This window comes from Drosophila elegans, unplaced genomic scaffold, assembly GCF_018152505.1.
Source record: "Drosophila elegans isolate 14027-0461.03 unplaced genomic scaffold, ASM1815250v1 contig_149, whole genome shotgun sequence".
In the NCBI taxonomy this organism is placed as follows: Eukaryota; Metazoa; Arthropoda; class Insecta; order Diptera; family Drosophilidae; genus Drosophila; species Drosophila elegans.
In genome coordinates this window covers 25,445,168-25,456,978 of record NW_024545513.1, presented here as the reverse complement: position 1 = coordinate 25,456,978, position 11,811 = coordinate 25,445,168, and the positions used below count along the sequence as shown (strand labels likewise).

General features: G+C 40.0%; 1 protein-coding gene across 1 annotated transcript; it reads left to right on the top strand.

Annotated features, from left to right (window-relative positions):
• The first annotated feature begins 318 nt into the window (after positions 1–318).
• LOC121467608 (protamine-like) lies at positions 319–1,226 on the top strand. The gene is made up of 3 exons (XM_041709515.1): positions 319–375; positions 728–952; positions 1,010–1,226. Exons 1-3 carry the CDS (start codon positions 319–321, stop codon positions 1,067–1,069), a joined length of 342 nt encoding a protein of 113 aa, XP_041565449.1. The 3' UTR covers positions 1,070–1,226.
• Positions 1,227–11,811: the final 10,585 nt, after the last annotated feature.

The following is an 11,811-nucleotide window of genomic DNA, read 5'->3' as shown; positions in this document are numbered from 1 at the left end:
TTATTACCTGCGTCCTATGGTCGTCTTTAAGAGTTTCTGTCATTGTTTCTGTTTGGTCCGCATAGTCTTCGTAGGATGTCAAGTTTGTAACGTGTTGTAGCTATCCGTAACTGTCCCAGATTACCATGTCACCGTCTACTATTGGAATGTAGTCCGCGTTCGTGTAGGTGTTGAGTTCAACTGTCGCGTTTGTCGTTACAGCCGTAAGTGTAAGTAGTAAGAAATATTTCGTAAACCTACAAGAAAATTTGAAAGTGATAAATTTAATTTAGATTGTTTTATATATATATCTCTTTATTTTTCATACTCAGATTGAATATGTCCTTTAGCAAGTCAGAAGAAGTGGACGGAAGCCATAACCATGAGTTACAGATCGTTGGTAAAGAATGGATTTTTTAATTATTTGCGCGACTTCTGTCAACGCAATAGTGCCCTGAGCTGGCCGGAAATCGCAAGGGAGGGGGCCCGGTCCTGGAAACATCTGAGCGAGGAGGAAAAGAGTCGCTACCAAATCATGTCCAGCACTGACACGGACATCGTTGCCTTGCAAATGAACAATGAGATGTGCAACCATCCAATGGGCAGAATGGGCGGCGGCATGAAGGGGAAATCTTGCGCCAAGCCCAGAAAAGCCTCTGCTCGGCAAAAGAAGTCCTGTGCCATGCAGCGAAGAAAGATGGCCTGTGCCAAGCCCAAAATAAGGGCGGTCTGTGTCAAGCCCTGAAAGGCGGCCTGTGCTAAGCCCAGGAGGTCGGTTTGTGCCAGGCCAAGGAAGTCGAAATGCGAGAGCAACTGCACCAAGCCGGGTCCAGTCATCAACAACGGGTATCTGAACTTTGTGCGTGAGTTCCGCAAGAGGAACTGTGACCTCAGTCCACAGAAACTGATCGCGAAGGCCGCCCGAGCTTGGCAGTGTTTGCCCGAGGAGGAAAAGGATCGCTTTCGCCGCATGGTAAGTCGTTTTCGTAAGCTTGGACTTGAATATAGGTTTTATTTCGCTCCCTTACAGGCCTGCAGGGTGGCCACCAGTCCGCGTCATAAGCGTCGCCGTGTTTGCAATATGCACTGAAATTCCCTCGATCGATCGAGTCATGCCATAAAATCCATTGAAGTCCACGTATCCTGTTTGATGAGTTGATCATGCGACTTCTGCCTGCAGGTCGAGATAATTTTTAAAAATATATTATTTCGATAATAAATGCCTTAAATCCATCTTATAACTACAAGATACACTGGTTTCTAAGATTTATAGCCATGGGATATGCCAATTATGTGACTATTCTGGTTTGTTTAACTTAAATAATCGTTTTATTAAACAATTTGATTATTTTTTGTGGTATTGAACAGAAAGCAGTTAGGGTTGAGGCATTTGAAGTATGCTTTAATAAAATATACTTTTGATGGCTTCAGAATATGTAGAATGGTTCAAAGGCATGTAATAGAAAATAAATCAGTGAAAACAAACAATCCAACGATCAAAGTTCCAATTTTGGTTTAATGCAGTGTAATTGAGGAATGAAAGATGAAATTTAATAGAATTAAATGTACGGGAGGCTGAGAACATCTTGGTTGGCAGTGATGTTGGAGTTCTCTTCTGGGCGTTAGCGTGATTGATGAACAGGTTTTCATTTATCATGGCCTGTTTATCGACACAACTCTGCGGTCTCTGGGGCAGGCACTCACTACATCAGTTTCCCTTCATGCAGGACAAACTAATTTTATTGCACTTAATAGTGGGCATAGTGGACAAAAATGGGCAGTTGAGAGGGGAGCGCCAATAACGATCTACTTTTATATATATATCTCTTTGTTTTTCATACTCAGATTGAATATGTCCTTTAGCAAGTCAGAAGAAGTGGACGGAAGCCATAACATGAGTGACAGATCGTTGGTAAAGAATGGATTTTTTAATTATTTGCGCGACTTCTGTCAACGCAATAGTGCCCTGAGCTGGCCGGAAATCGCAAGGGAGGGGGCCCGGTCCTGGAAACACCCGAGCGAGGAGGAAAAGAGTCGCTACCAAATCATGTCCAGCACTGACACGGACATCGTTGCCTTGCAAATGAACAATGAGATGTGCAACCATCCAATGGGCAGAATGGGCGGCGGCATGAAGGGGAAATCTTGGCAACCCCCAATAAAATTCAAAAGCTCATTTTCTCCTTGGATGGTAAGTAAACAAAATAAAATCTAACTAATTAAATTTTTATATTAATATATAAATCTGTATTTCTTAGAAGACGACTTTGTGATGGAAACCCCGCAAAACAGCGGGGACCCATAGCAGGAAACCCGCCAAAGGACCAAATCGAAGAGCTCAAGGTTTGGGTTCGAGATTGGCAGGGAAAAGTGGATGCAAATACAAAGACCCTAGAAGCTAATACGAACCAGTTAGCTGAGTGCACCCAGCAGATTGAAAGTCCAAGGATGCAGAGGTACACGATTCGTTCCCGATCCAAAGTGAGGAGCAGCTGGTGACGTTGGAGCTTAATATATGGTCGTCTACTAAAACCGTCTATAGTAAAATATTTATGAAGAAAATGACACGGTATGGGCCAAGGAGCACCATCTTTCCAAGGCAGCAGAAGGATTCGCGGCGAAACTGGCCTCCAGATACGACTCTCCGGTAGTCTCAACTAATCCTGCGTATCGCAGGAGCAATGTACCCTAACCGAAGAAAGGGGGAGGACGATACACGGTATCGAAATTAACGGTCAAGCACACACACACACATCAGGAGCGCGAGAGCGGGACAGGGAGGGTTTAAAAAGCCGTAAGCACCGTTACTGGCTAAACGCACGCAGCAGACGGTCACGTGGACGTGGCCCGCGCTCGACGAGGCAGCGGAGGAGGCCCGGATGTGGGAGGCAGTCGAGGCCATCGATTGGCAGCGCCCACCGCCGATGCACCCGCGCGATCCGCGAGCCAAGTCGGCGAAACGCGTCGCGGAGACGGTCGGTCGCGAGAAGCAAAAGGCGACGCACGAGGAGGAGCGTGAGGCCTAGGAGCCCACGGAGGTTCTGGAGAAGGGGCCGTGGGAGTGGCCAACACCGCCGGAGACGTCGCGGGACGCGCCACCACCCCCGAAGCTTCCGCGGCAGTCCTCGTCCAAGGCTACCGTCGTCGCTCTCGCTGCCAGATTTGCTGCAAAAGCTGCAACTAATGCTGCAGCTGTTGTTGCCCTGAAAAAACTTTTCGAAAATTTTCTTTTTCAGGAATTTGCCGTTAAATATTAAAACACAAGAGGCAAATTTAATTCTTTTACAAATAATTAACGGATAATTAACGGGTGTACTGCTTAGCTTCATATCAAGTTAAAATAATTTACGGATAATTAACGGCAATTCCGTGTAAATAAAATTAAAAGGTTTTGTGTATATATCAAGTTAGCAAAGCATTGGATAACTTTTAAAACAATTGATCGGCATATTTTTTTCCCTTACAAATTATGGAAAATTAACGGCAAATTGTGGTTAAAAAAATTTTTTGATTTTGAAAGTTGTACTGCTACTTTCATGGACATGGCGGAAAAGTCGTCATCCGCAGCAGCCGAACGCGAAGGTCTGGAGCGGAAGGGTCGGCAGAACGACGACGCTGCCGCTGAGAATTATAGGGACGGAGTCGCCTCGATGACAGGCGGTCGACCGATATTTGCAATCGATGGGTACTAGAAAATACTAGATTTCTTAATGAACGGTCAAACCGATGCAGTCCTGGCAACTTATGACAACGATATCGATAACGGCAATGACAATGCTGAACCACACTATCGATAAACGCGAACGGGACGTGTTGAGTAGAGTGGCCAGACTACGGGAATCGAACTAGTGATTTCACAACGGGGAACTGTCTGGGCGGGAAATTCAAATTCCACCCTGGGAACTCTCTAGGGAACGAGATGCAGTTTTAGGTAAGTTAAAGTCTTCCGGGGAACTGTCTGGGTAACTGAGAAAGGGCTAACGCAGCGCAGCCGTGAGAAAGTTAAAGGACTTTCAGGGCGCTTGCTGAGGGAAGTCTTACGGAGAACAGTCTGGGAAAGTTTTGGGGAACTGTCTGGGGATCACAAGGAGAACGAGTTTGGCGGGGAATTTGACAGAACGAACTACAGGGGCGTGGAAATCACGTTTCCGAAGAAAGGGGGAAATGTGAGGAATTTTAATTTTATAAAAATGTTCTTGATAATAAAATATTATATTATATTTTCGGGAAGAAATAGTCTCGTAGGATTTGCTTTACATTTTCTTGAGCAGCGCGATGTGCTCTATTGTGCTCAGCAATTATGATTTATTTCTGTTCTGTTTTGTCAGTTATGTCCTGTGCGAAAGTTTTTGAATATTTGAAAGTAGTGCTCGGGAATCGTTCGATTAACGGATGTTGAATAAAAGCTAAGATTGGGAGGGAACAATGTATTGCATTAACTACCTCGGAATTTACTGCATCCCCTACTGTGTTTATTAATTCACTGCGGTCAGAGAATTTTATTACGTGTCTAGTTTTACTTTTGAATAGAATGAAATGGTCAACCGACGAACTGTTTCCTTCTTCGATAATTATCTGGTTTCTGAAACAGTTGACCGGGTTGTCTGTCGTGTCGATGGTATATGTTAATGACTGCTCGCTATGTATGGTTGCGGCGTCAGATTCTGGGATATCTTCTAAAGCATTTATATTTTGCCGTGACAACGCGTCCGCTACAAAATTTTCCTTTCCTGGTTTATAAATGACCTGTGCTCCATGGTCATCAATAATTCCTTTCCAACGTTTAAGTTTCGCGTTAGGATTTTTATCCGAAACGGCGAACGTTAATGGTAGGTGGTCTGTATAAATGCGTAAACCTTTTACTCCATATAAATAATTACGGAGGTTTTTAAGGGACCAGACAATGGCAAGTAGTTCTCCCTCGTTTGTCCCTCCGCCTTGCGACAGTACCGCCCCTAGACCTAAACCTGAGGCGTCTGTTGTCAAATCGAATGGCTTTGTAAAGTCAGGATATGACAATAAAACATCTTCCGATGCTAGGATCTCCTTTAATTTTTGGAAAGCCTCTTTTTGTTCTTTATTTAGATCAATATCAATTTTTCTTGATTGATATTTGCTCACTTTTCCATTTTCCCCTTTTAGGATTCCAGTAAGGGGCCCTGCGATAGATGCCAAACCTTTAATAAAGCATCTATAGTAACTCGCTAACCCCAGAAAAGATCTGAGGTCGAAGAGGGTTTTTGGTTGTGGGAATTCTTTGATAGCCCTGACCGGGTGAGGTTCGTAGGCCCCCTTCTGACACTATGAATCCCAAGTATTCAACGCTTTTTTTAAAAAACTTTGACTTTTCTTGGGATACCCTCATGCCTGCTTCTAGAAGTTCCTCGAGAACCCAGTGAATGTCTCTCACGTGGTCCTCTTTTGTTTTTGAAAAAATAATGACGTCATCGACATAAACGTAGCACGTCTTTGAAATTTGTTCCCTTAGGACGTCGTCGATGGCCCTCTGAAAAATGCTTGGAGCGTTTTTCAGGCCGAACGGCAGTCTACAAAACTCGTATTTACCGTTATTTATGGAGAAGGCCGTTTTCTGTCTGTCCTTCTCCGCTAATTCTATCTGGTGGAAGCCTGATTTCAGATCAAGAGTTGTGAAAAATTTTGACAGTATGGTTGATATTGTCGGAATGGGGTATCGTCATCCACCGTTTTCTGATTTAATTTTCTAAAATCGATAACTAATCGTTTCTTTTTTAAACCATTTTGGTCGGTTCCTTTTTTGTCTACGACCCAGTTTGGATTATTATAGGGTGATCTAGATGGCCTTAAGATGCCGTCCTCTAGAAGTTGTTTAACCTCTGAGTTAACGAATTCTGTCACACCCATGGGATGTGGGTACGTTTTTGAGTACACCGGCTCCCCATCTGTTTTTATTGTTGCAATAGTATTTATGTTGTAGGGTAAAGCCTCGTCTGGATCAGCGAAAGCTTTACAGTTTTTTTTAATCATATTATCAAAAGCGTTTTTTATTGCTTGATTTTGTTTGAAATATTGAAATCAAACATTTTTTTGTAATTTGTGTGTGGCCATGAATTAACCTTACATTGAACGGGTTGTCCACTTCCACGATGCCTTTAAGCGTCGGGAGATGCGCAATATAATTTTTTGATGTTCCTGTATCGATTAATAGTTTTATTTTTTGCCCTGCTAACCTACGAGTAATATAAGGGAGCAGGGAATTTATTCTAAAAAATTGCAGATATCATCTGCGTCTAAATCATCTTCAGTCTCTGTTGCATACGCTTCGGCAACAGAATCGTATTCTTCTTCAGACGGTTTTTCTTCTGGCATGAAGTTTATTTTTTGTTGGCTTCGTGCCGACTGGTCCTTTCGCCAGTTTGTATTCTGTCTAAATTTAGAGGAAGTATCTACCTCCATGGGCTCCGGCTTTGGCCGGGCCTGAGTGTTTTCTACGTAAGGATGAGTGTTTTGTTTGGACGAGGGCGTTTGATTATTTCCCCAGTTTTTACCTCTGGTAAAGTAAGGGTTTTTTTTTTTTCTTCGCTATGCCGAGCGAAGCTGGCCGCGAATATGCTCCTATCATTGCTTGATTCTGCCTCTTGTGCAAGAGCTAGTGCCGTTGGCAGGTCCCGTGGTTGCGCCGGGAAAACGGCAATTTTTAATGACTTCTTTAAGCCAGAAACGAACGCATGAAGTGCGTCTTCTCTAAATTTGTTATTAAGTACGGCTACAGCGGCAGCGTCGTGCGTCATTACTATCTTATTTGTCAGAAGTGTTAACCTTTTTTCGACTTCATCATAATATTTAAGTAGCGGTAAATCTCCTTGCCTTGAAAGGCTTAACTCCTGTTGAATTACATGAGCTGGAGTTTTGTCCGCATATGTAAAATCGAGGCGGGCTAATATAGCGTGAAAGTTAAGTACTGTATTAAATGAAGCTAACACGGCCGCTGTCGGGCCTCTAACTTTATTTCTAAGGATGGCCACGGCTTGATAATGCCGACTGCTGCCCAAGTAAGGCTCAAAGACCTTATAAGCTGCGATGGCGGCCTGTCTCCAGGATACGTAATTTTCCTGTTTCCCATCAAATTCGGGGACTGATTTTATAATGTCTAGGGGCTCGTTGCACTCGGCTCCTGGTATAATACTTATTTCTTTAAAGATTTCTATTTTTGGGGTCTCTTTTTTTAAAATGTTTAGTTCCCCCATGATTACACTTAATTTTTCGTCAAACAGCCTTTGCTGTCCTTCTAGGGCCTCACTTATGGCCGCTTCCATGCGTGCGATTTGTTCGGGCTGCATGGTTTGTGGTTCTTGTGAGGAGGTATTTAATGGAATAAAATTATCCAAAGTACTTTTCCTTAAGGGTATATTGGCCCTACTGGATATTGGCTCACAGTCCTCACTTTCGCTATTTTCTGCTTGTATTCCCCCACTTTTTTGTGCTAAAAGTTGCTTATATTCCTCTATGAGTTCATCGCCCGATGAGTCTGTGTCGTTGTTTCTGAACATTAGCTTTTTTATGAGCGAGCGAGAATTTTTTTCATAAAGATGGAATATATTTATTCTATTCCATTTATTTATTTTAAACTTTCATTTATAATTTTTATTAATATGCTTAAGTTGAATTCTTAAATGCACTTACAAAAGATTTTTGGGGAAAAAATAACTTGTAATTTTTAATTTTTAATTATTATATAGAAAAAGAATACAAAAAATATTCTCTCAGTGTAGGCAGGCACGAAGTGCGAACTGAATTTTTCTCTGTATAAAAATATATTTGTTGCAATATGCAGAATTGTGCTACAGCCACTTTATTGAAATTTAATTTATTTTTCGTTGCGAACAAGAACAAGAACAACAAGAAAGCAAGCAAACTTCGGCAAGCCGAAGTTCATATAACCTTGCAGCAATTTCAACTTAATACTCTTGAAAACGTTAAAATTGTGATTTACTTGCGAGTATGTTTAAAAACATTGAAGCTATAATGATTTGCAGCTTAATTATTCGATAGTTCCTATGGCAGCTATACGATTGTTCCTATGGGAGCTATATGCTATAGTCGTCCGATTTTGATGAAATTTAAACCTTAATTCTGAAATATTTAACCATTACTATATATCGAAGAACTAACAAAAAAAATTAAAAACACCTAAGTTATAATTTTTTTTTATTTTTTTTTATGATTGTTCCTATGGGAGCTATATGCTATAGTCGTCCGATTTTGATGAAATTTAAACCGTATTTCTGAAATATTTAACCATTACTGTATCTCGAAGATCTAACAAAAAAATTAATAAACAACAAAGTTATAATTTTTTTTCATTTATTTTTCTTACTGTTCCTATGGGAGCTATATGCTATAGTCGTCCGATCCGGCTCGTTCCGACTTATATACTACCTGCAATAGAGAGACAACTTTTGGGAAAGTTTCATGCAGATAGCTTTAAAACTGAGAGACTAGTTTGCATATAAACGGACGGACAGACGGACGGACAGACGGACATGGCTAGATCGACTCTACTAGTGATGATGATCAAGAATATATATACTTTATAGGGTCGGAAACGTCTCCTTCACTGCGTTGCAAACTTCTGACTGAAATTATAATACCCTCTGCAAGGGTATAACAAGAAGCCCACTTACATGTTTATTTTATTGGCTGCTTCTTCGGTGACGTTTCTGTTCTTCGTGCGGGCCGCGGGGCCGGTCGGTGGCAACGGCTTCCGTTGACGGTTGTCGTACCCTCGAGCGGGGCGAGGGGTTTGGTTGATGAAGGCGGCTACTGCTGGCGGTTGTCGTATCCTCGAGCGGGGCGAGGGGTTTGGCTTCGTTGACTTCTGTCGTACCCTCGAGCGGGGCGAGGGGTTTGGTTGGCAGCGGCGCCTAGTCGGTAGTTTTTAAACAAAAAAAAAAAATTTTTTCCAGTAGCAGCAGTATGACTTGTAACTACTTTTTACTTCTCACGGTTGCTCCGTTTTCTAAGTGTGTGTTTTTTATTTCATTCGTTTTGTTCACTTTATGATTTTTGAACTATGATGATTTTTTTTTTTTTTTAAAAAACCTTTTTATTTTTTTACACTTGCAATTTAGTGTTATTTATTTTTAACTCCGGCTTTTCGTGGTTGTTTAACTTTTTTGGGTGTGAATTGTGTTGTTCACTTTATTATTTTTTGAAATATTATTTTTTACTCTTGCAGTGTGATTTGTAAGTTTAAATTCTGGCGTTTGCCAGTTGTTTTATTCACTTTTTTGGGTGTGATTTTTGTTGTTCACTTTATTACTTTTTTGTTTGTTGGGTTCTTTAGTTTAGTTGGGTGCCAATTAATGAATTGTGTTCTTTATATTTTTATATTTCCTTTATTTCCATACACCCGTTAGGGCATAGGTTAATTATTCGGATTTATAACGAAGCTTAAGCCCCGGAGTACAATTTTAGACTGACTGATAAATTACCGCGGCTGCAACTCCAGGCCTTCCTTGGGCGACGGCGCAGTCGCGTTAGTGCAGGGTCAGCACTTTGTGTCTGCCCAGCAACGATCACTCGTCGCAGGCGTGCTGGAGTTGGGCAGGCAGCGTTAGCCCCGGAATGCGCTGTCAGCTAATTTGGCCTTGCGCATTTGTGGGCTATTGTATCCGGTGCGCAATTCGGCAGATTTTCTGCATTTCGGTTGCGCGTGTTAACTTGTACTCATACAATTTATTGAGTGCATTGAAGATAATGGGTAACACTAAGACTATTCAGATCAACAATCATATTTTGAAGATGAGAATAAAATTTATAATCAAGACAATAAAAAAATCAATAATGAATGCATTCAAAATATAATAAGGCGCAAAAATTCAATTTGTAATTTTATACCAACTCTTTCAAAAGAAATGATTCAATACGTTGAACCAAATATTATACTAACATGGAATCTAATTGAAACTACAATCGAACAAAATTGTCAAGAATTAAATGGCGATATAAAAATAAATGGAGGCAAAATTGTTAGAATAAAACAATGTAGAGTTAAAATTGGAAATGTTATTTTAAGCGAAAATTCGTTTAGTCCAGAATTTTATTTTATAGCATTTATTACCACACCTTACGTAAATTTAATATTAGTAGTTATAGTTAGTTGTACCGTGAAATGCCAGCCCAAGAATAGGCAACCCTTTCTAAGGGGAGGGAAGTGACATATTCACATATTCATGTACCAAGAAATAAGAATCTGAAGTGTAGGTGATCCCACGCTGAACCAATGTAAACAATCCACATCCGGAGCAGACGATGCTGCTCCTCAATAACATAAACAATTCTTGCAATGTAAAATCAATATCCCAAGCAGACGATCTCGCTCTCAAACTTATGTAAACAAAGGGCAGCACAAGTGTTATTTTTGTCACAAGAATTTAGTCTTAAGCTGAGATCAATCGAATAAAGACGTTAAACTAATTCTTCGTTTATTTATTCCCCTTGGCGTTGTCCTTAGTCAATTGACGGGGCATTAGTTCGACTCATTAAAATATAGTATATGCTTGACTAACCTGGTTTTTTTGTTTGTAATTGAGAATTCCCCTGGGCTCTTATGGATATATATGTTTTGTCAGTGGAACAAACTTCTTCTTACTTTTTTAAAAGGAAATGTTTGTCAGCGGACTAACTTTATCCAATTTCAAAACAAATGTATGTGTTAATGTGTAAATGTACAAATGTATTTTAAAATGTAGTTGTGAACGTTTATGTCAAATTTCAAAATAAATGAATGTATTTTAAAATGTCGTTTTGAATTTTTGTCAGCGGGACCGACTTTATACAATTTCAAAATAACTTGCTGTATTTTAACATGCCGTTGTGAATGCTTAAGTAAAATTTTCAAAAACAAAAAAAAAAAATTTTGTATCAACACTAGCGGGTACTGTTTGAGCTTTAAGTGCACTTTACGTAGTTTTTATTTATTTATCTCGTCACTGCTAAAATTCACTTATTTGTTGCTAGTTTGAGTGTTGACTGTATGTGAGAGTGTATTTTTGCACTTGCACTTGTGTGTATGCATATGGTTGCTAATTTTTTTAAAATTTAATTTAATTTTTTTAATTCCTTGTTTTTTTTTAACTTGCAATTTATATGGGGAAAAAGGGTATAACCACTTAAAGTGGCTTTGGGTTAGACGCGAAAATTTTACCTTGTTTGATAAATCGCTGCTCCTTTTAACTCCTCGATGGACTATGAATAAGTTAGCCGGTGCTATCCTAGAAATTGTTGGATGTTGAAGAGAATGTCGCGGACGCAACTGCTGCTGATCTTGGTGCGCATTGTTAAAGGTTTCTGCAGGTTTGCTTGGTGTTGCTGGATTGATGGTGAATAGGCCCAAGATAAAAATAAAACACGCGGAGCTTTTTTCGTCTTTGTAAACACGGTTCGGTTTTAATTTGACAGAGGCAGGCTGTATATATAGGCCTCATTTTGTACATGTTATCCTCTTATCCTAAACTATGGAATTATAGCTTTTACAAATACTTATTTCGAACTTTAAATTACAATGGAATGGAATGGAATTGTTCTTCACTTACAATGAAATGGATGCTTTTTCCTCACTCAAGATTACAAATCAAAAACGGAATTAATATTTACAAAATGCTTTAGCTTCACTCAAGATAACAATGAAAATGGAACTAATAATTAGAAAATGCTTTTTCTTCAATCAATGGGTTAGCATACGCTAACCCTACTAAAACGATATTTTATTAGATTTCCCAAAACTTGTGATATAAAATATTTTAATGTTTGCATTACTTTTGAAAAATCTGACGATATTTTATTTTGGTA

Coding starts and splice junctions, on each gene's coding strand:
- LOC121467608 (XM_041709515.1), top strand. CDS start 319: ATGTCCTTTAGCAAGTCAGAAGAAGTGGACGGAAGCCATAACCATGAG. Junction 376..727: donor ATAACCATGAGTTACAGATC/GTTGGTAAAGAA, acceptor AAGCCCTGAAAG/GCGGCCTGTGCTAAGCCCAG. Junction 953..1,009: donor AGGATCGCTTTCGCCGCATG/GTAAGTCGTTTT, acceptor GCTCCCTTACAG/GCCTGCAGGGTGGCCACCAG.